This window comes from Trachypithecus francoisi, unplaced genomic scaffold, assembly GCF_009764315.1.
Source record: "Trachypithecus francoisi isolate TF-2019V2 unplaced genomic scaffold, Tfra_2.0 Lachesis_group2, whole genome shotgun sequence".
Taxonomy (NCBI): Eukaryota; Metazoa; Chordata; class Mammalia; order Primates; family Cercopithecidae; genus Trachypithecus; species Trachypithecus francoisi.
The window spans coordinates 87,214,181-87,235,370 of record NW_022681465.1 but is presented as its reverse complement, the minus strand read 5'-3'; the positions used below and the strand labels follow the sequence as shown (position 1 = coordinate 87,235,370).

General features: G+C 48.6%; 1 protein-coding gene across 1 annotated transcript in view; it reads right to left on the bottom strand.

Moving 5' to 3' along the window:
* Positions 1–13,086: 13,086 nt before the first annotated feature.
* The window catches only part of IL31RA (interleukin 31 receptor A), a 67,267-nt gene continuing 59,163 nt past the window's right edge, over positions 13,087–21,190 (bottom strand). Inside the window, exons 14-15 of the mRNA XM_033179593.1 lie at positions 21,006–21,087; positions 13,087–19,297 (exon numbers count right to left, since the gene is read on the bottom strand). Of these exons, the coding sequence (XP_033035484.1) occupies positions 18,812–19,297; positions 21,006–21,087 (568 nt within the window). The 3' untranslated portion in view covers positions 13,087–18,811. The remainder of the gene's footprint in view (positions 19,298–21,005; positions 21,088–21,190) is intronic.

Here is a 21,190-nt window from a genome sequence, read left to right as displayed (position 1 = left end):
TTAATGGAGTGAACAGAATACGAGCAAAGAGGAACTGAGGTAGAAAAAAGAATGTGTGAAAGCAGCATGAAGCTCAGCCAACTCGGAATCAGGGTGAACAGCTGGAGTCCTGTTGCTGCTGATTGGGGTTGGCTCTTGGACAACTTAGATCATGGAAAGGCTGCTTGGGTTCTCCATAGCTTAAAAGTTCTGTCTCCATCGAGGGAGGAAAATCTACCTTTCAACTCAAAATTCATTTATTTTTAAATACAGCCATTTTCCCCAACCGCTAAAGATTTTCGACAGATATGAAGCCAGAGCTTAGTTTTAGAAACCTGTGGACATTCAAACCTGATTCTTGTATTCCCTGTGACTATGGTTACGTCATTTTACATGTCAAAAAAGTTTATCTAGACTTGTCATTTCTTATTTTTGAGTTTTTTTAGTGAGAGTTATCCCCTCACTTAAATGGCTTCTTATTTAAACATCTGTGCTTTCTGTATGAAATTGGAGTATTTCTGGGATAACATGGTGAGATACATGGTGGTAATCCACACACACAAAAATAAAAGCCAAAAAAAAAAAAAAAAAACCCTCAGGTAAAGTATTTCTCTCTCTTCAGCTGTCTCATTAGCCCTGGCTGTGGATGGTCCTAAGACAGGCTAGCCAGAGTAATTCAGTGCCCACAAGTGGTTTCTCCCCCAGAGTGCTGGTTTGAACAGAATGAGACTGGCCTGTTGACTAGAAATCTAATACCTCAGTCCAGGCCTACTTTCCTAGAACACTCTTCACTTAGTAACAGGTCCAAGACACAACTATTAAGTATACATCTGGGGCCTGTCCCTGTAGGAAAGGGTTTTCCTTGCAGTCTTGCCTGTAGCCAGAAGTAGCCTGTTGACTGATGATAGCTTTTAAATGAATTCATAGAAAATTCTAGGAAAGGCCGGGCGCGGTGGCTCACGCCTGTAATCCCAGCACTTTGGGAGGCCGAGACGGGCGGATCACGAGGTCAGGAGATCGAGACCATCCTGGCGAACACGGTGAAACCCCGTCTCTACTAAAAAATACAAAAAAACTAGCCGGGCGAGGTGGCGGGCGCCTGTAGTCCCAGCTACTCAGGAGGCTGAGGCAGGAGAATGGCGGGAACCCGGGAGGTGGACCTTGCCGTGAGCTGAGATCCGGCCACTGCACTCCAGCCTGGGCGGCAGAGCGAGACTCCGTCTCAAAAAAAAAAAAGAAAATTCTAGGAAATAGGCTCTATAAGCTTCTATGAGACGGATAATGCTTTTAAATGCATGGCATGAAGGGGAATATTTAAATAAAAAGGCACTGCGATTCTGGCAGTAGAAACCATAATTCTGCATAAGCATTCCGAGTATGAAAAGTCAGCCACTCTTCAGGTCAAAGTCAGTGTGGATTTTGCCAGTTGTTCAATCTAGACATACGAACACCAGGGCTACCCAGCCAGCATCAGTGCCTAGGAAAGGACCCCCAAGAAACTCTTAACTGCCATGGTCAGAATCGAGACTAGACATTGTTGCTGGGGGTGCAGGACCGCTCCTCTTCAAATGAACCAGAAGACCTTTCTGATCACCTGCTGGGGGCCACATGCCGGAGCAGGGTGTCCAAAGGTGAGCAAATACATGCCATCTATGAAGTGTTTACTGTGGGTTACGAAATCCTAGAAACTTATGAGGTAAATACCTGCACCATTTACAAACGCAGGCTCCAAGAGGTTGAATAACTTGCCCAGGGTCATGTGGTTGACAAACAGTGGAGTTCCAACTCCAACCTGATCCAAAGTCCGCATTCTTTGATGTGTACGCCAATTGTACCCAACCACTTAAGCAAAATCCTTGATGATGTCATGCCCTGGCTAACTTGTGGAGAATGCACACCTGCTTCCCAGGCCCTTCAAACTCCTCTGAGGTTCTCTTCCCCTTGTCGTCTCCCTCCCCACCACTCTTGTTTGTGAATATGAGGCACTTCATGCCCTCAAGCAGCCCCCTGCAACTGCCTACCTTGAGGTGTCCTAAGGGAGCCCAGAGCAGTGTTTCTCCTTATGCCCTCAAGGTTTACTCCTCGGCCAGCTCCCCACCCCTACTAGCACATACATTTGCTCTGACCCTATAGAGCAACACCTGCCAAAGATGTCAATGTGTCCCACTTTCCTGAGAATGCACCCTCACATGACCCCTAGAGTCTCATTCTTTTGGCCAAAGAAAGACTCCTCTAATGGTGGAATCTAGCCCATGGCAATAGCGACAGGAGGATCTCTGGCAGGGGCCTTTCCTGGGTGCTCAGTCCACGGTTCAGGCCCAGGTGGTTCTGTCGGCAGACTTCCCCGGGCCTGCTGCCTAGCACAAGCACCTGTCCCAGCCTGCCTCACCTTCCCAATGCCGCCAGCCACTCCACTCCATCTCCTGCCACTCCCAGGGGGGCTGCCTGCTGCTGCCCTGCTGTGCTAACCTCATTCCCCATGCTTGCTTTCTGTCCTTTTGGGGCCTCGCTAGACCTTTCCAACCCCCTAGCTCCACACTTTATAGTTTCCAGAACATACTGAGTTTCTTCTAGCCCATGCACATGATTTCCTCTCATAGAATGTTCTCCAGTCTCCAGTCCCTGTTAAGCTGGGAAATTCTTACCGGTTCACCAAAAATCAACTTAAATAGATACCTTCTTCAGGGAAATCTTCCATTCTCCTCTCTCCTTCCCCCTGAATTAAGGGCCTTCTATACCCTGACACCTACTGCTGGGCCTCTGGAGAGAGGGCCCCAGCTCAGTCCTCTCCTGGCCCAGCATAGTGCTGGTGTTTGGCAGAGCTTGCTTATATGAAGAGGTAAGTGGGTGAATAAACAGGTTATTTTTAATTTAAAAAAATGTTTAAAATATGTCTCAGGTTTCATCTAATCCAGAGTTGCACAGTGCCATGGGCAGTCAGGAATCTGCCTCCTTTGCACCTCCAACCTGGGATCATTTCCTGATTCCCATCCCACCCTGGCTATAGGCAAGAGCTTCCCCCACCCCCACCAAGAGAGAGAGTCTTGCTCTGCTGCCCAGGCTCAAGCGGTCCTCCTACCTCAGCCTGCAAGTAGCTCAGACTACAAGCAGCACTGCCATGCCTGGCTAATTTTTTTTTTTTTTTTTTTTTTTTGTAGACACAGGGGCTCACTGTGTTGCCCAGGCTGGTCTCAAATGCCTGGCTTTAAGCCGTCTTCCATCCTTGACCTTCCAAAGTGCCATGATTATAGCTGTGAGCCACCATGCCTCGGCAAGAGTTTTCATTTGAAGCAAAATGCGTACTCAATCCAAAAGCAAAAATTTAGAGGAAATTAAAGTTGGATGGATCCTTACTAATCATTTTGTCCAAACTCCTCATCCTGGACAAGGAAAATGAGGTCCAGAGAAGAGGGGCCAGTAAACTTTCCAACAGCACAGGAGAAAAGGCTGGGTTTGTGGGTTATAAACGGACAGCACTGCCCTTTGGGAAGTTACTGTCTAGCGAGGAAGATGGAGTGAACCAGGATCAGGCTCCGCCTTAAGAACACATCAGAAAGTGCAAGTAGGCTCGGGCCACACAAAGCAGACTATGACTAACCCCTGGCCAAACACCAGGCAGCCCCAAATACAAAACAATCCCCCCAGTCCTCAATGAGAAGATCCTAAGAAAAGTTTTTGGACAACTTAACTGTGTAAGCCTTACAGATGTTGATTAAATAGATGTCTGCCTATGATCCATATTTTAAGTAAGATGATGTGGAATAATGCAGAAATATAAAATTGATTTTTTTCACTCGTACCTCATGATAGTTCCATGCAACTCTTCACCTGCAGTTGGACACTGAGGTCCTTCCTCATCATTACCAGATCCCCTTTGTGAATCATCGGCACAGGTTTTGGGAGCTCTTTCCTAACATTTCCATCTAGTTGTGTGAGAGACAGCAGACGATGCTGTCATGGAAAACAGTATTCAAGCCTTAAGTATCCACTTTTATCTTAAGAGACTTTCCCCCCATCCCAATAATGTAAACTCTTACCATTTTGCTTTTTAAAATGGTCTTTAAAAAACTTTATACTGAAATCTAACCTAGTTAATATTGAGATCATATCCCAGGAATAATGACTAAATCCCTGTTCTCTGACTTCGTCTCCTTTTATGCCAGTTCCTTCTGGTGATCTCCATGAGCCTCTCGAAATTAAAAATTAACATTGGATGATGTCATTTTGGTGAATGGGTCTTTCACAAACAGAACTTTTGTGTTTAAATAATGAAGAGAGGCCAGGTACAGAGGCTCACGCCTGTAATCCCAGCATTTTCGGAGGCCGCAGCAGGTGGATGACTTGAGGTCAGGAATTTGAGACCAGCCTGGCCAACCTGGTGACACCCCGTCTCTACTAAAAGTACAATAATTAGCTCGGCTGATTGAATTAGGGGACTGCTTGAGGGCTTGGTGGTGCGTGCCTGTAATCCCAGCTACTCGGGAGCCTGAGGCAGGAGAATCACTTGAACCCAGGAGGTGGAGGTTGCAGTGAGCCGAGATCATGCCACTGCACTCCAACCTTGGTGACAGAGCAAGAATCTGTCTCAAAAAAATAATAAATAAATAAACAAGAAGAGAGAAACTGTGATGTGAGAAACTTTGTAAGCACTTTACTAAAGGACTCCTTCTTTTTGGGAGAAAGATTTTTCAGAAAACATTTTATGTTCAGGCAAAAAGCTGTGCTCGTCCGGGATGCCCTCTTCTGTAGAATTTTGTCATGCAGGCATGAGCTGGTGACCAGGAAAGCCAGCAGTGTGCACAAACTATTTTCAATTAATGTTGCCTCAGTTCTCTGGGTCAGACTAAACTATAATTCCTGTTGTTACAATGAGACTTATATTTCAGGCCTGGCCACAAGAATTTTGGTTGGCCTCTGAGCAACATCCGGATATTCCCTGCCCTCTTCCAGCCCTTTGCCAAAGATGTGACTTTAAGTAAGGAGGATCCCTCAGTCCTCGTATCTCCATCAGCTCCAGCAGGGACACAGATGGGTTTATCTACAACCCATGCTCAAGTGCTCGTGGGGAGGTCATCTTACAGCCCTGCTCCCAGGACAGAAATGAATGCCCAAGCTGGCACCTAATCATAGACCTCTGACCTTAATTGAGGCAGGTTCAAAAGAGACGTCTAATCACCACCTTTTCTTTGAGACACAGACTCAAGCTATGGCCCAGGCTGGAGTGCAGTGATACACTCTTATGTAACTGCAACCTCGAATTCGTGGGCTGAAGCAATCCTCCTGCCTCAGCCCCACGGGCAACTGGCACTGCAGACGTGGGCCACCAGACCTGGCTCATTTTTTAAAAAAACTTTGTAGAGACAGGGTCTTGCTATGTTGCCCAGGCTAGCCTCAACATCCTGGCCTCAAATGACGCTCCTGCCTTGGCCTCCCAAAGTGCTGGGATTACAGTTATGAGCCACTGTGCCAGTCCAACCACAACCTTTTTACTACATTTAAGGCAACATCAAACAGGTTTCTGTCTTCTCCAATAGAGTCATGGGTGAACGTAAGCCAGTCCCATTTCCAAACCAGGAGGCTTTCTTTGTGCAGATAATTCTGCAGGTGTCAGATTTTCTCCTGATTCCATGAGAAACGAAAGGTCACAATCTGGTGATGTCAAAGGGCCTCCCGTAGCAGAGAAGAGTAAGAAACACAGTGGGTGAGACAAGAGAGGTACCCAGGGCACACAGTCATGGGAGGCACTCAGTGCCCTTGGCCGACCCTGAGAGTGAGCACCTCCTTCTCTTGTGAGCCCTAGACTCGCTCCAGTCCAGGCCCTGCTTTGTGACGATGTCGTCAGCTGGGGAGCTGGGCTTTCTGTCATTCATCCCGTGAGATGGGGACTATTCCAGTTCTCACATTTCTTGTCTTTGAGATTATTGTGGCACCTACTTGAGGAATGGACTAGAGAGGGTAAGCCTGGGACAGGACACTACTCAGGAGCACTTTTCTCACTGGCGTGAAGTCTGAAGGGGGCTGAGGCCAGGAGGAAAATAGGAAATCTAAGCCAGCTCAGGAGCAGCGCTGCCAGACGAGGCGACTGGTTAGCTGAAGGCTCCAGGGAAAGAGAGGGGCAACGAGCCAGGGAGGCGAAGGAAGGGTAGCTGCTCCCAAGCCCGGGGACACCATGTCCAAGGAGAAGCATCCTGCAGAGGGTGAGGGAGGCCTGAGGCTCCAGAAAACAGTGGCGCCTCCCCTCCTGAGGAGGCCTGTGTGCTGCTTGCAGAGGCTCATGCGGTGTCCATGCCACGACTCTGGCTGTGTCTACCAGAGGTGGGCAGGGAGGGTTTCTAGATTGTGGGACTGGCCTGGGACCCTAACAATGGCGTCTCCAGATAAGCACTAAAGGCAAATAGCTGAGAAATAGCTCATTTCCTCTTTTTGGACAATTCTAGACAATCCCCTGCCCAGCTTCTCCTCCATGCCTCCTCCTTTATTCCAGCACCACCGCCTAGCCTCCCTCAGGCCTGCTGTGAGGTTCTGGGGTCCTCCGGCCTGGGCAGACCCCTTCTTGTTTGTGGAGAGTATCAGGAAGGTGACCCTGAGAGGGGACTGGAAAATAGGGTACTCTTGCCCTAGACACTCACAGCTGGGTTCATACCTCCCCAGAGTCCGCCCCTCCCCTGGCCCCACATGGAAATGAAAACCAATGCAAAGCCACCCTTTAGAAACAGCATGGGCTTTTCTCACCTCAGTTACCTCATCTGTGGTGATGACAACAAGCACCGCTGTTACTCTCCCCACGCTCACTACGTGCCAAGCACCATGTGCAGCAGACAGTGGTAGAAAGAAGTGGTAGAATCATTGCTTCATTTCACTGCCCCAATTGTTGTGGTGATACTATTTCACCCATTTTACAGATAAAGCAACTGAGGCTTAGAGAGGCTAAGGAACTCGTGGAAGGCAACAGAGGAGCAGGGAGCAAAGCTGGGGCTTAAAATTTGGTCTGACCCCAGTGCTCCTGCTTCAAACAACTACATTCTACCTTCAAAATAGGGGAGCACTGGGCTGGGCGCAGTGGCTCATGCCTGTACTCCCAGCACTTTGGGAGGCTGAGGTGGTGGATCACCTGAGATTGGGAGTTCGAGACCAGCCTGACCAACACGGAGAAACACTGTCCCTACTAAAAATACAAAATGAGTTAGGCGTGGTGGTGCACGCCTGTAATCCCAGCTACTCAGGAGGCTGAAGCAGGAGAATCACTTGAACCCGGGAGGTGGAGGTTGCGGTGAGCCGAGATTGTGCCATTGCACTCCTGCCTGGGCAACAAGAGCAAAACTCTGTCTCAAAAAAAAAAAAAAAAAATAGGGGAGCACCCACTCCAGAGCTGGCCAGGCTGGGATTAAACAAGATAGTCTTTGAAAAACACATAGGATAGTACCTGGTGCGTGTTATGTAAATACGTGCTCTGCATTTTGTATTGCCAAATCTGGCAACAGGATCCGCCCCCATCTCCACCAGCTTCCCTGGGCTTTGCTTCCCACTGCGGGCACCGGCAGCTATCTTTCCACAGCTTCCCTCAGGCTACCTGAGCCTGACTCCTGGCCTCCAAGCACACAGTCAAAGGTGCCTGGAGGTTTCATACCCTGTGAGGATGGCTGTTACTAATGACTGAGGAGCTTAGGAGTGTGACAGCCCAGGCCCCTTGCCTGGGGAGGACACACGCCGAGGACTGAGTCACTTACCTCCAGCATCGTCTGGGAATGAGACTGGCGCTGCCCTGCAGAGCTCTGCCTGAAATCCCACCCTGCCCTGGCGTCTTCCCCTCCTCTCAAGCCTCCCTCACTCGCTCACCAGTTTCTCTTGGGAATGTGCCCTGGATGAATTAGTTACACCTGGATGTTTGTCTCAGGATTTGCTTTTGGGGGACTTAACTTGAGATTCCATTCCTAACCTCATCCCTGTACAAATACAGCATTCAGAATTGGGACACTTTGGGCGTGGCCCAATACCTGCGGTGACAGTGGGAAGGTGTTCACAGGAGGGTCCAGGTGATGGTTGGACACAGAACCACCCAAAGCATCAGATTCACTCACCAGACCTCATTTTAGCAAACCCCAGAAGGGCCCATCAGGATTACCTGTCAATGCGTCACACTTACCACCCAGTCTGGGACCAGCTCTATCAAGAAATATGGACGAGGGGAAACCATGGCTGGGTCCTGTCAGCCTGCAGGTGCCTTCCTGCCGCTCCACCCACAGGCCAAGTTGACCCCAACCCCATGCCCTCCACCTGGGACCACCCTGCTTCCAAGTAAGTAGCAGTTCCCTGAGTGGCCTCCGCAATGGTCTCCAATTAGATGCTAGCAGGGCATTTGCATTGCAACACTCAGCCAGAGATATTCTATCCAGCTGGCAACAGAGAGGCAGCCTCCCAGGCCAGGGATATGGTTTGGCTGTGTCCCCACCCAAACCTCGTCTTGAATTGTACTCTCATAATTCCCACGTGTTGTGGGAGAGACCAGGTGGGAGATAACTGAATCATGGGGGCAGCTTCCCCGTACTGTTCTCGTGGTAATGAGTAAGTCTCACCAGATCTGATGGTGGTGTTTTTTTTTGTTTTGTTTTGTTTTGTGTTTTTTGTGATGGAGTTTCACTCTTTACCCAGGCTGGAGTGCAATGGCACGATCTCAGCTCACTGCAACCTCCGCCTCCCAGGTTGAAGTGATTCTCCTGCCTCAGTCTCCTAAGTAGCTGGGATTACAGGCATGCACCACCATGCCCGGCTCATTTTGTATTTTTAGCAGAGACAGGGTTTCTCCGTGTTGGTCAGGCTGGTCTCGAACTCCTGATCTCAGGTGATCTGCCACCTCAGCCTCCCAAAGTGCTGGGATTACAGGCGGGAGCCACGGCCTCTGGTTGATCTGATGGTTTTATACAGGCTTTCCCCCTTCACTTGGTTATCCTTCTCTTCCTGCCTGCTGCCATGTAAGACATGCCTTTTGCCTTCCACCATGATTGCAAAGCTTCCCCAGCCGCGTGGAACTGTGAGTCCAGTAAACCTCTTTCCTTTATTAATTACCCAGTCTCGAGTATGTCTTTATTAGAAGTGTGAGAAGAGACTAAGACAATTAGCTTTGTTATTTTAGAATTTATAAATGTTATCACACTTGTAAACATGCCGTGAGTTAAGTTAGCTTCTCACCTGTTAAGTTAGCTAAGCCCTGACTCTGACAAGGGACTCAGCCTAAGGCATTAAGATGCTCTCACAGGGAAGGTGCCCATCTGGAAGCCCTGCAAGTCCACTCTGCTGTCAGCAGCACAGTGACGGGTCACCCATGCTCAGTCACCCAGGCTGGAGTGCAGGCCTCAGGGGTACCGCCCTGAGCTCCTTCACTCAGGGCTCTCCCAAACAAGGAGGTCAGGAGGATTTGAAGGATGATATTCAGGACTCCTGGGGTTTTCATTTTGTTTTCTTTTTTGGAAGATTTTGTGCCGGGCGCAGTGGCTCATGCCTGTAATTTCAGCACTTTGGGAGGCTGAGGCAGCAGGATTGCTTGAGGCCAGGAGTTCAAGACCAGTCTGGTCTGAGTAACAAAGCAAAACCCCATCTCTACAAAAAAACCAAAACAATCAGCTGGGTGTAGTGGCATAATCCCAGCTATGTGGGAGGCTGAAGTGGGAGGATTCCTCGAGCCCAGTAGATGGAGGCTACAGTGAGCCATGATCCCACCACTGCACTCTGACCTGGGCAACAAAGTCAGACCATGATTCTAAGAAAAAAAAGACTTTTAAAAAAATTTCTTGTTTTATATTTTTGGTGGGGAAGGGGTACTGAGGGGATAAGGATCTAGAAAAGAGTGACAATTCTGATATATGATGGGAAAACATTGCTTTGGGTTCAAGAGAAGATGCCTTTGGACAGCGCATTCTCCCTTTGGTTAAAGTAAGGTGTTCTCTGGAACCAGCCCCTGAGATGTCATGAAATCGTCAGTTTAGGAGGCTGCTCTCTTACCATCAGAAGGGAAATCGGCATCCTGCATGCCTGTCATTTTTCCTGGAACTCATAGTTTTTCCTGAAGGACAACAAAGTCTGGCTGATAAAACACTTGGGAGGTATTTGACATCCAGATCCTTAGCATTTGCTGACTCATAGGGAAAACTGCCATTTTGTTTCTAAGTAAATACATATTATTCTTTCAAAAGGCCAACGGGAAGTGTTTTGTGTCCTGTGGCTTGTTTCCTGTGAAGGAACATTTGAAATCAAGCCCCTGGGAGATGTGTGAGGTGCACATATGCAGTCGTGGTTTTGACTAAACCAGCACCCTAGGCTTTTCACTAACTGGGGTACACCTTCATGGACCCCTGAGCACTGCACAAACTGCAGCACTTGCTAATCCTTAAGAATTCTGAATTCAGATGAAAGTTCATTTGGACCTTACTATTATTGGACTTTCCCTTATTCACCCTTCCAGGGGCCGGCTCTTGAGGTTCTGATGGGCCAAGGCCTCCACTGGCCCAGTCAGCCAAGGCAGCCCCTGGTTCTACCCCCAGAGCCTGCCCCTCCTGTTCTCTCAGGATCCTGTCCCTGCAGAGCAAGGCCTGTGGGAATCCAGCTGGGCCAGGGACCTGGGATGTCTAATTCTAGGGGCAGTTAGTGAGCCCCCTGGGCCATGGATCTAGGGCCAGGTTTTCTAGGCCCTAGATCCTTTGGCTCTATAGCTTTGACAACAATAAGATGAGATTTTGATGGGTTTCTGGGCTCAGTTCCCATCAAGCTCCCATTGGGTTCTGATCTCACGTAAGACTATGTGGCCACAGTCTTCTATGGGCCAGGAACTCCTAAGAGGACAAACCTGGCATCTCAGGAGAAAGTCCCCACACAGAGAGGGAGGCTTTAGTTGGGGCCTTCATGCTGTGTGGCCCAGGCCCTGCAAGCAGAGCAAGTGTGACTGCAGAACTGAGAGACACAACACTGCTGGCTCCGCAGACGGAGGAAGGAGTCGCAAGCCAAGGAATAAAGGCATCGCCTAGGAGCTGGAGGAGGCAAGGAAGACTCTTCCCTATGGCCTCCAGAGAGGAACACAGCCCTGCCAACACCTGGACTGTAGCCCAGTGCGACTTCCAACCTGCACAACTGTGAAATCATCAATTCCTATTGTTTAAGGCATTGAGCTTATGGAAATGTGTTAGAGCGGCAAGAGGACACAAATCCTTACCTAAGTCTGTGGACTCTTTGAAAGTGAGTCCACACTTATAAGCCAATAACTCATTTTTATTTTTGAGACGAGTCTCGCTTTGCCCCAAGGATTGGGAGGAGGCACCCACGTGGTACCTTGTTCCAATAGTCATGGGACATCCACTCTTTCAGCAGACCTGCTTTTGCCCTGCCCAGGTCCTCGGGGTGCTTACAGATTCTACACTCTCATGGAACTTCTTGCTTCTGGAGCCATTGTAAACCCTTCTGAAGCTCAGGGTCCCTAAGGGCTTCTGTCTTCTTGTCACCGGGGCTGTGAATATGGACATGGTGCCCCATCCCAACCCCCCCCCCACCTGCCATCAGCATTTCTCTTAGACCTCACTAGCTCTAAAACCAGTATCAAGAGCTCTTCAGGCACCCAGGGGAGAGGGGAATGGTCTACATGTCTCACCAAAAAGAGATCCTTGTAGGCCCTGTACCCCTTGGAGTCTCCACTCCTCTTGATCTCCCCAATCCCTTGGTCATCTTACTCACCCGAAGTAGAAAAGCACAAGGAAAGTCAAAGGTCTGGGCTCCAACCCCCCTACTTCCCGTGTACAGCCTCAGAGAACCTCCGCCAAGTCATTTAGCCTCTCTGAGCTCAGCCTTCTCATTTGCCACTGGCCAGAGCTACCTACTCACAATGCAGTTGTGAGGCTTACTGGGTACTGTGTGCCATGCCCTGAGCACAGTACCTGGCACTAAATGCCAGTAAATGGTTCTTCGTAAGTTTAGTGATGAACAGGGGCCACTGCATGTGAATATCACCCTGCCCCAGGGCTTCTCCTAGAACCATGATGGATGTCTGGCATATATTTGGATACTTACCAGTCTGTTCTGGTGTCCTAATTCCTTGTTCCAAAATTGTTTGCTCTCAAGGGCTTGCTTTCTACATTTTTTTTTTTAATCGGGCAGTCCTCCTAACCAGAATGGGTTCAGAGTGACTCCCTGCTTTCTACACCTCTAGAATGTTCTAGCAGTGCAATTGTCTCACTACCAAAAAAACAGAAACAAGTTCAGCTGCCTGGAGAAGCTGCCAGACGGGCTGTGGACCCCGTTCCCTTTAAACCACAGCCTGCACTGTGACAAGAGTCTGTGGGAAGCCAGAGGGAGAGGAAGATCCAGGGGGCTCTTTCTTTCTTTAATGGAAGTGACCCAAGTGTGTTTAGAAGCTGAAGGGAGGGAATGGCTAGAGAAAAAGAAATTGAAAGTACAGGAGAGGCCATGGTGGGGTGGGCAGGAGACAGAGAAAACAGCAGGCACCTGCCACTCTGAGGTTTCCTGGAAGCCTGAACAGGAACAAGTCAGGGAGCTCCACAGGTGGTGTAGTCTCAGAGCAGAGAGCTGAGACCTGGAGGAGCTCCAGGAGTGGGAAGGAGTCTGGAATAGGAAGACAACGAGAGCCCAGGTGTGGGCCCCGGATCCTCCACAGGAAATGCAGGCAGGAGTCATTTCCTGCAGCAAAGAGTGTAATGAGCTGCCGAGTCCTGGTCACCTGGAGCCCTTTCCCATAGCCACCAGGCTCCCCTGATCTCTCACGTATTTACATTGTGGAGTCTCAGTTTACATAGCTGAGTAGGTAAAACTTTAAGACAGGGTCTTGCTCTGTTGTCCAGGCTGGAGTGCAGTGGGCATGATCTTGGCTCACTGCAATCTCTGCCTCCCGGGTTCAAGTGATTCTCCTGCCTCAGCCTCCCGAGTAGCTGAGATTACAGGCGCCCGCCACCACCACGCCTGGCTAATTTTTGTATTTTTTGTAGAGACAGGGTTTTACCATGTTGCCCAGGCTAGTCTCAAACTCCTGACCTCCTGATCCACCCACCTCGGCCTCCCAAAGTGCTGGGATTAAAGGCGTGAGCCACTGCACCTGTCTGAGTAGGTAAAACTTTAATATAGAAGTGTAGCATTACATGAAAATAGTATAGAAGTATAGCATTACATGAAAATGGTATTATGGCTTTTTTGTATGGAAGGCCCAAATACAAAAGCATTTTAAAAGCTGTTCCTATTAGCATAACTATGTTTTCATATTCTACTTTATAACAGACTTCTCATGCACATGCATCACAGATTGCATCCGTAGGTGGTCCATGTGTGGAAAAGACCACATACCCAGTCTTCAGAGATGGTTCTCTTGGGGCCACAGACTCAGTCTTCCCAGTTGGAAAACTCTGCATGTCCTTTCTAGTTTGCATATTTTTATTTCTACTTTCAAGTGCAGACCACAGGACACCTTTCTGGCATTTTAGTCCACACTTATATTGAAGTTGGGCAGGAAGAGAGAATTCTATTCCTAAAAATGAAACGCATAGTACATGTATCTCACTTCCCCTGAACAGCCACAAGAGCGTTGCTGACAGCAGGTTTTGCCCTCTTGTGGAGTTCTGCCCCTCCCCTGGCCCTCGCCTCTCCCCAGCCCTTCTCATCAGCACACAGCAAGCGTCTTGGGCAGGACAGCCCTGCATAGAGCTCTATGTCAAGGGCTAGTGTGGCCGAGGGACTCTTCGAGCATAGACTGTAGCTGTTTGTGCTTCAGAGCAAACTCTCTCCTCACTGACTCCAGTGTCCAGAGGGAATGAGGACTGCTGTTATCCTCAGTCATACTCCACTCTTCAGTGTTAAGTATTAAGATGCTGTGAAATCATCTTAATGCCTAATAAGAGTGCAAGACACTGACCACACTACATATTTTGATTACAGGTAGGCTTGTCAATAATCAACATTTACATAAAAACAATTAACAAAATACACCAGTGTGAAATTTCTTTTTCAAATGCCCTACAAAAACAAGTATTTAAAAAGTCAACCAAGTGGCAAAGTCCACCCTCTGTGCTAAGGGCCTATTGAGTCCCTCTTATTTCTAGCAACTCAGCTGGTCTCTCAATGCCCCCAGGAGCATGGAGGCAGAGAACATTCTGTAATGTCAACTCCGGGACATGGCAACAATAAAACAAAAATGGGAAAAGTTTAGCTTCACAAGGATTAAAGGAACACAAATAACTATAAAGTTTCATTAACTATTCCCGATAAATTGACAAAATCAAGTTCAGAGTGGTAGACAGCTGATTCTCAGTGGAAAAGGACAACGGATCCGTCAGACATGTCTGGTGATACCGTAAATCAGTATAACCTTTGATGCGACACAGTCATGCAAAATGTGACAACCATAAAATTCTGACCCAGCAATTCCACTTTTGAAAAAACAGCCCCAAAGAGACAGGACAAAGGTGAGAAAAGATAAATGTGTATTGCATTGCACTCTATACTAGGAGGACTTTAAACGAATCCTATCGGCCAAGGGATGCCTTAGCAAACCACACCATGCCGGCATGCCATGGGGTTCTTCGTGGACGTTCAAAATGCTTTGCTCATGCATGAATTTTTATATATGAAATAACTGAAAGTAAAGGGAGAACATAATGTATTCAGTATGATTTGCAATTAGCTGAAAATGTGTACAGGTGCACACAGATCACGTCGGGAGTTAATTAAGCATGACAAATAATTGCTCTTTAAAACTCTTGGGATTACTGTTGTAAAGTTGAATTTAAAACAAATTTTAAATTAGAAAAAAGAGGGGACACCTAGAGGTGAGTCTCACCCATGCGAATGCTGTGTGTGGATCTAGAAGGCAGAAGGTAGTTCAGGCCAGGACTTCTCAGCCTCTGCTGACATTTCTGCCAGATAATTCTTTGTCGTGAGGGCTGGTCTGCGCATTGTAAGATGATTTCCAGCATTGCCGGCCTCTACCCACTAGATGCCAGTAGCACCTTCCCAGTAGTGACAATCAAAACTATCTCCAGGTATCACCAAATGCCTGAGGTTTGGAGGCTGGGGGTCAAAATCACTCCCGTTGAAAAACCACTGGTGTAAGCCACCAACTCTCAACCTTAGCTATGGGAAGGGGACAGGAATTTAGGAGGGCTGGTGGGAAACCAGTAAGTGTGTGTGGGCCCTTCAAAGAAGGCAGTCCCTATTTGGTCGGAAATTCAGAATGACATATCCTGATTTCTTTTTCATCTGCAGCTAATTCAAAGTTGAAACACAGTGGCAGTCTGAGTTTCACGTCTCTGGGTTACGGTAGGCGTCCACTGTACCCCACAAAAAATTGTCCACAAATTTTTTCTGCAAAGGATAAATGTTTTCGGCTTTGTGGGAAAAACTCTGTTGAAACTAAACTCTGCCTTTGTAGGGGCAAGCCGCCACAGGGAATAAGTCAACGATGGGCATGGCTGTGTTCCCATTATACTTTGTCAACACTAAAATGTGAATTTCATGGACTCCTCTTGTCACAAAATGTTATTCTTTCTGTTTTCAACCATCTAAACAGGTCATTGTGGCTTTTAGTTCATGAACCTACAAAAACAGGGCCTGGATTTGGCCTGCGGGCCACTGCCCTGGGCGGCAGGGTGCCTGCTGCAGCAGGAGTAACTAGGGGCATGCGGGAAATGGGGACAGAATGAGACTGGGGTGGACTGGCCAGCACAGGCTTTCCTGGCACACGGAGCATCAGCAGAGTGGCCAGAGGGATCCATGCCGGGGGCCTCTCCTTTTTCATCTCTCCCCATCTCCTGCCTCCTCCAGACCCTTGCATGCTGTTTTCACACCGCTGCCTCCCAAGACTCCAGAAGGAACTTGTGGTCTTTTTATTTAAGCCACAGATTGGCTTCTCTGTCATTCTTTAAAAATTTTCTGCTCTTACTGTTAAAGAAAGGCCACTAACCTAGCTGTCTGCGTGGATCCCAGGGACTCAGAAAACTGGTTAACAGGAATTTTATCCATTTTTAATGCCCTTGCTAAAACACAAGTCTTCCTGTTTGTGTCCTCACAATGTCTCTGACAGTAAACAGGGAAAAACACAGATGGCCTTCTCCAGTCACAGAGGCAGTCCTGGGTGCCCAGAGCTGGGACAACTGGTGACTCGATCCAGGAGAGGAAGAAACCAGCACTCTGAACTCTGAGGCCCGCATCCTGTGAACCTGCTCAAGAGAGCTAAGTGTGTGGCCCACCAGTGCATTTTGGGGACTCACAGAAACCGCTCCTCCCATCTAGAGAGAAACAGAGACACCATCTTCCCACCCCTCAAAGGTAATAAAACCATGGAAAATGATCACAGGAGGCTGATGGAAGGGGAGAAAGGAATGAAAAGAAACAAGAAAAAAAATAGGAAGTGTTGAAAGATGAGAAGCTCTGGCAGTGGGGAAAACAAAGCAGAAGATAGGGGCAAGAGGAGAGAAAGGAAAGAAGAAACGAAACAGGAAAGCCTGGGTGGGGATTTGCAAATTGTCCAGCAGGAGACGCTTCCGGCTTTGATGATGAAGGAGCAGAGGCCAGAGGGCAACGTACTCATCTCTGGAATCCACTCACAGGAGCCACTGGGGATCCATTTTCTCTCCTATCAAATTCTTAGATTTTAGGTTCAAAAGCTTCATCTACATCCAGGTGTGAGACAGACAAGTTTGTGAAAACTAATTCCAGGCTCTCTTCTCACCCACCTCCCACAGAATTTGAGAAAATTCCCCCAACTACGGGTGGGCAGGAGGGTTGAAAGAACAGCTGTGGGAGTACCTGTGCCCTCCCCCATCCTCGGACCAAGACAGGAGGCAAGGCTAGAATCTCCCCATACGTTCACGAATCCGGAGGTGGGGTTGCCAAAGGCTCCCCACCTGGGGACAGTGGGCTCACAGAAGAGCCCACACCGCAGAAGGGATGGAGAGCAGGGAGAGCAGGCATCAGGCGCAGCGTGAGAATAGGATGCATCCCTTTTGTTTGGTCCCTTCCTACACCTGGACCTGAGTGCAGGACAAAAGGTCGGGGCATTGCCCTAGAGTCCTGTTCCCCAGTGCTCTGCCTAGGGCCTCCCTCATTCCTTGCTGTGCCAGAAGTCAGTGTTCTGTAAACCAGGAGTACCGAGTCCTGGGTGGGGTGGTTGGGGGATGGCTGCAGCCGCTGGAGATGTTAATGAGGACGGAGCTTTGAGAGAGCAGTCACACCTTCCTGTACCCACAGCAATGAGGCAGCAATTGGCTAAGGTGAATGGCAGGTGACCCAACAGGGACCGGAGGGACCATAGTAAATACACAAGGCCAGAGTCAAAACCGCAGCCGGACAAATACATGACCCAGAGGACTCCACTGAGTGACCGACTGCCCGACAGATGCTGCACCATTGAATATCCTCGGCACTCAGAGCCAGTCCCAGGCAGGACAGGGGAGGGCAAAACCCCAAATGTGACTGAGTCACAAACCCAAGGCAAGTCCAAAATCATCACACTGGGCTGAGGTTACTTTGAAGTTTCAGGTCTCAGGCTAGCAATTAGTTTTAGGAAAGCAAAGTGATGTTTTGCACACCTGAGTGGGTGGCTTGCAAAGTTGACGCCTGCAATCCTAGTACTGATTCCTCACACTCGCCTAGAAAAAATACCATCAGCCTTCCTGTCTGGCAAGTGATGGGTTCACTGCACCTTGGACCACTCACTCATTGTCTCGCCTGCCCTGATCTCACCAGGCTCCTAGTGACCTCCCACAAAGGTCAAGGGAGTCACAGCTGACTCTGTCACTGTAGTTACAGGAGGAGCCCAGTAGCATCTCAGTGCTGAAGCCAGCAATCCACACTTTCGTGAAAGGCTCCACTAATAGTCACAAGCTCTGTGCTTAGCTAGAGTAAAGGAGAAGAAGTCCTCCTGTTGGGGTTGCAAAGTTGCTAAGCATTGCATATTCCCAGGCCCTGCCCTGCTGCTTCTGGGAAGAGGCCTTTTAAGGATATGTTCAGTAAGCATTCCTGGGCTCTGAGCCAGTATGAGGGGCCAGCGTCCCCTCATACTGACAACCACTGCAATGTCAGATGCCTTTCTGCTCCCAGGCTGGGTGCTGAATAGAAGGGCAGCGGCAGCTGGGAAGTGGTCCCTGGAGACTGGACAGAGCTGTGCCCGGCAGCGTGCATTCCCCAGGGCCCTCCCCATTCCTTGATTTTTTAGTAGTCAATGCACTGTAAATTGGGGGTGAGGATTCTCAGGTGTGGTGTTGCTACAGACACTTGAGATCTAAGAGGATGTGAGGAGCCTCAGGCACCCCCTTAGGAAGGTCCACTCCACCTCCAGCCCCAACTGTGGGGAGAGAGGAAGGCTTTAGGGCTACCTCGTAGGGGAAGCCCAGAGCCCAAACCACCCAAGAGCCAACAAAACAACTGTCCTCTGGCAGCAGGGAAAGGCCTTCTGGAACTCTGAGGCGTAGCCCCAGCAAAGGCTGGCACCATGACCCAATTCCTAGGAGGCCAGGTATGTCCACCTTGGGGGTCCTTTGGGCTCAGAACCTGGGCCCTTCCTCCAAAGCCAATCTGTCAGGAGGCACAGCTTCTGTGAGAGCTTGGTATCTGAGCAAGAGAAAAGAGATTGCTGTTCCTTTCCAAAACTTGGGCTTATCACCATCCCTTCTTCCTAGCACAAGGTCACACCTGTGCCGACCAAGTTCAACTGGCAGCTCAAGGGCAGGGGAGACTTTAACCCAGGCGGGATGTGGCGGGGCCAAGCAAGTGCTGCATGCTGAGTCTTGACATCTTCTCTGGCAAGGGCCATCCACACTGAGGCCCTGAGGGTCTCATGCTTCGGTCGCATTTAGACTTCTCCTTTGGTGTGCTCTGGACGTTTTTGAGACACAAGAAATTCCCTGGTTGTCACTGAATTTTTCAAATACGGATTTGGGGCCGCTGCCTCCCACACATGGTCTGGTGCTAGACTTTCTAGACTTCGACCAGAAATGAGAAGCCGCTCTTCGGCTTCCGGGCAGGTCCCTTCTGGCATCCTCGAACGTAGGTATTGGGATTTTCTGGGAGGAATCTCAGGTGAAACTGGGAGCTCCTCAAAACTTTTCCCCAGGGGACAGTCAGGCCTGAAGGGGTGGGTCACGTACTCATTCTTTTCCCCTCCTAAATTGTCTTCCTGACCCATTCTGGCTTCATCTGTGAACATTTCTTGCAGAACATTCCCAAAGTTCACCACCAACTTGTCAATAACCAACTTGTCACTGGGGGTGGAACATGGTTTTAAGATCCTGTCTTCTGTGTTCACAGAGTCATCAGACTCCTTCAGGTTTAGCTTATCCTAGAAAAGAAAAAGGGACATCCCAAGTAGTCATTTAGAAGTCACACATAACATAGCCAAAAACTTGTTAGGCTTGGGACAGCAAATGCCCACCTCCGGAACAGCCCCCACCTTCCTCCCAGGCCCAGAAGTGGTGGCCAACCCTCTCCATATGCCCTTCCACAGAACTTGGAAGGAGTGGCACATTTCCTGAGAAACAGTGCCCTGAATTCAAACAATGTTTTAAATATATTTATATATATGTATATAATTTTTTTTTATTTGAGATAGGGTCTCACTCCTGTTGCCCAGGCTGGAGTGCAGTAGCATGATCACCACTCACTGCAGCCTCAACTTCCCAGCCTTGGGTAATTCTCCCCCATCAGCCTTCTGAGTTGCTGGGGCTACAGATGCACACCACCACACCTGGCTAATTTTTTAATTTTTTGCAGAGATGGGGTTTCGTCGTGTTGCTCAGGCTGGTCTTGAACTCCTGAGCTCAAGCTATCTGCTGCCTTGGCCTCCCAAAGTGCTGGGATTATAGACATGAGCCGCCGCACCCGGCCAATTCAAACAATTTATTCTGCTAGAGTGTGCAAGGCTATTTTCCACATAATCCCATGCTCACAAAACCCCAGTTAAGATGGAAGCACCAAAATTAGAACTCTTAGGGATGGAAAAACCACATCATGGAGACAGACTTGTTCAACCTCTCCAGAATATCAGAGGTGGCCTCATGGCAGGGACAGTGACTCTGTCATTTGTATCCCTAGGGCCTAGCCCAGTGCCTGGCATGTAGTGAGTGATTAGTAAGTGCTGACTCTAGAGGCCCAACCTGCAGATTATTCAAAAAGCACGTTAGTTATCAGAGAGCACTGCCTATGAATCCATTTACTCTCTAAATGACATTAAATAAGCAGGAAAGCAAATGGTATAAGTCCAGTATACCGGACTGATAAGAGGAAGAAATAGAAAGACAGCCCATTATAACAAAATGCCCATGCTCAAAAAAGACTTCTGAGTTGGAACAAGAACTAATATTTAAAATTTGTGCATCAAGGAAAAACTGGAAACAGCCTTTCAGTAGTAAGGATTTAAAGGTTATATTTGATTGGGCTTGTTTCTACGTAAGCAAGAAATTAAACCTTAAAATTTCCCTAACAGTTTTCCACTTAAAAATTTATGAAAATGGAGGGTTTCTAGTTAAGGAATACTCACTAGAAAACCCCAGTGCCAGTTAAATAAAGCCAAAGCCTGACTCTGATGTCCCCAACCTGAGAAAAACAACATGAGGTAGCCTCAGACTGCCATGCCCATCAACATTCCTTGGTGATATTTAGGCAGTCTTTAGATTAATGTGCTCTTGGCTGCTTTGTAAATGGTTTCAAATCCTATAGCCAGGCCTCCTCTCTCTCTAGCCCATCGGGTCAGGAAGGATAGGGCCAGTGTCTTTATTCTGCAGCATCCTTTATGGGACCAGTTCTACCTGGGAACACACTGGGTCCTCATGAGCCTGGTGAAGCCCTTTCCTCTTGTCAAAGCATGAGGTCAAAGTCGTTCCAGGAAGGCTGATTCCATCTGCCCTGCCTGCCATTCCCTGAGACTTTTCAACTCGAGTTCTCTTGATGTGTACCTCGAAAAAAGCTCAGCCTAGGACTCTTCCCCATCTCCATCCACCTTGTCTACCTCCCACGACGATAATTTCCTTAATAAAAACAGAAGAGTTTACCTTGAAATCATCTCCACGCCATGTGGCTATACTACTTTCAGCAGGGTTGGGAACACTGGGCCAACACAGGTGAGTCAATTTGCTAATGAGAGAGAAGATTTTAAGATGGGAGGTGAATCCAAGAAGCATTAGCACCATATGGCTGAGTCAAAAGAGTGAGGCTGTGCTAAAGGGAATTGTAAGTT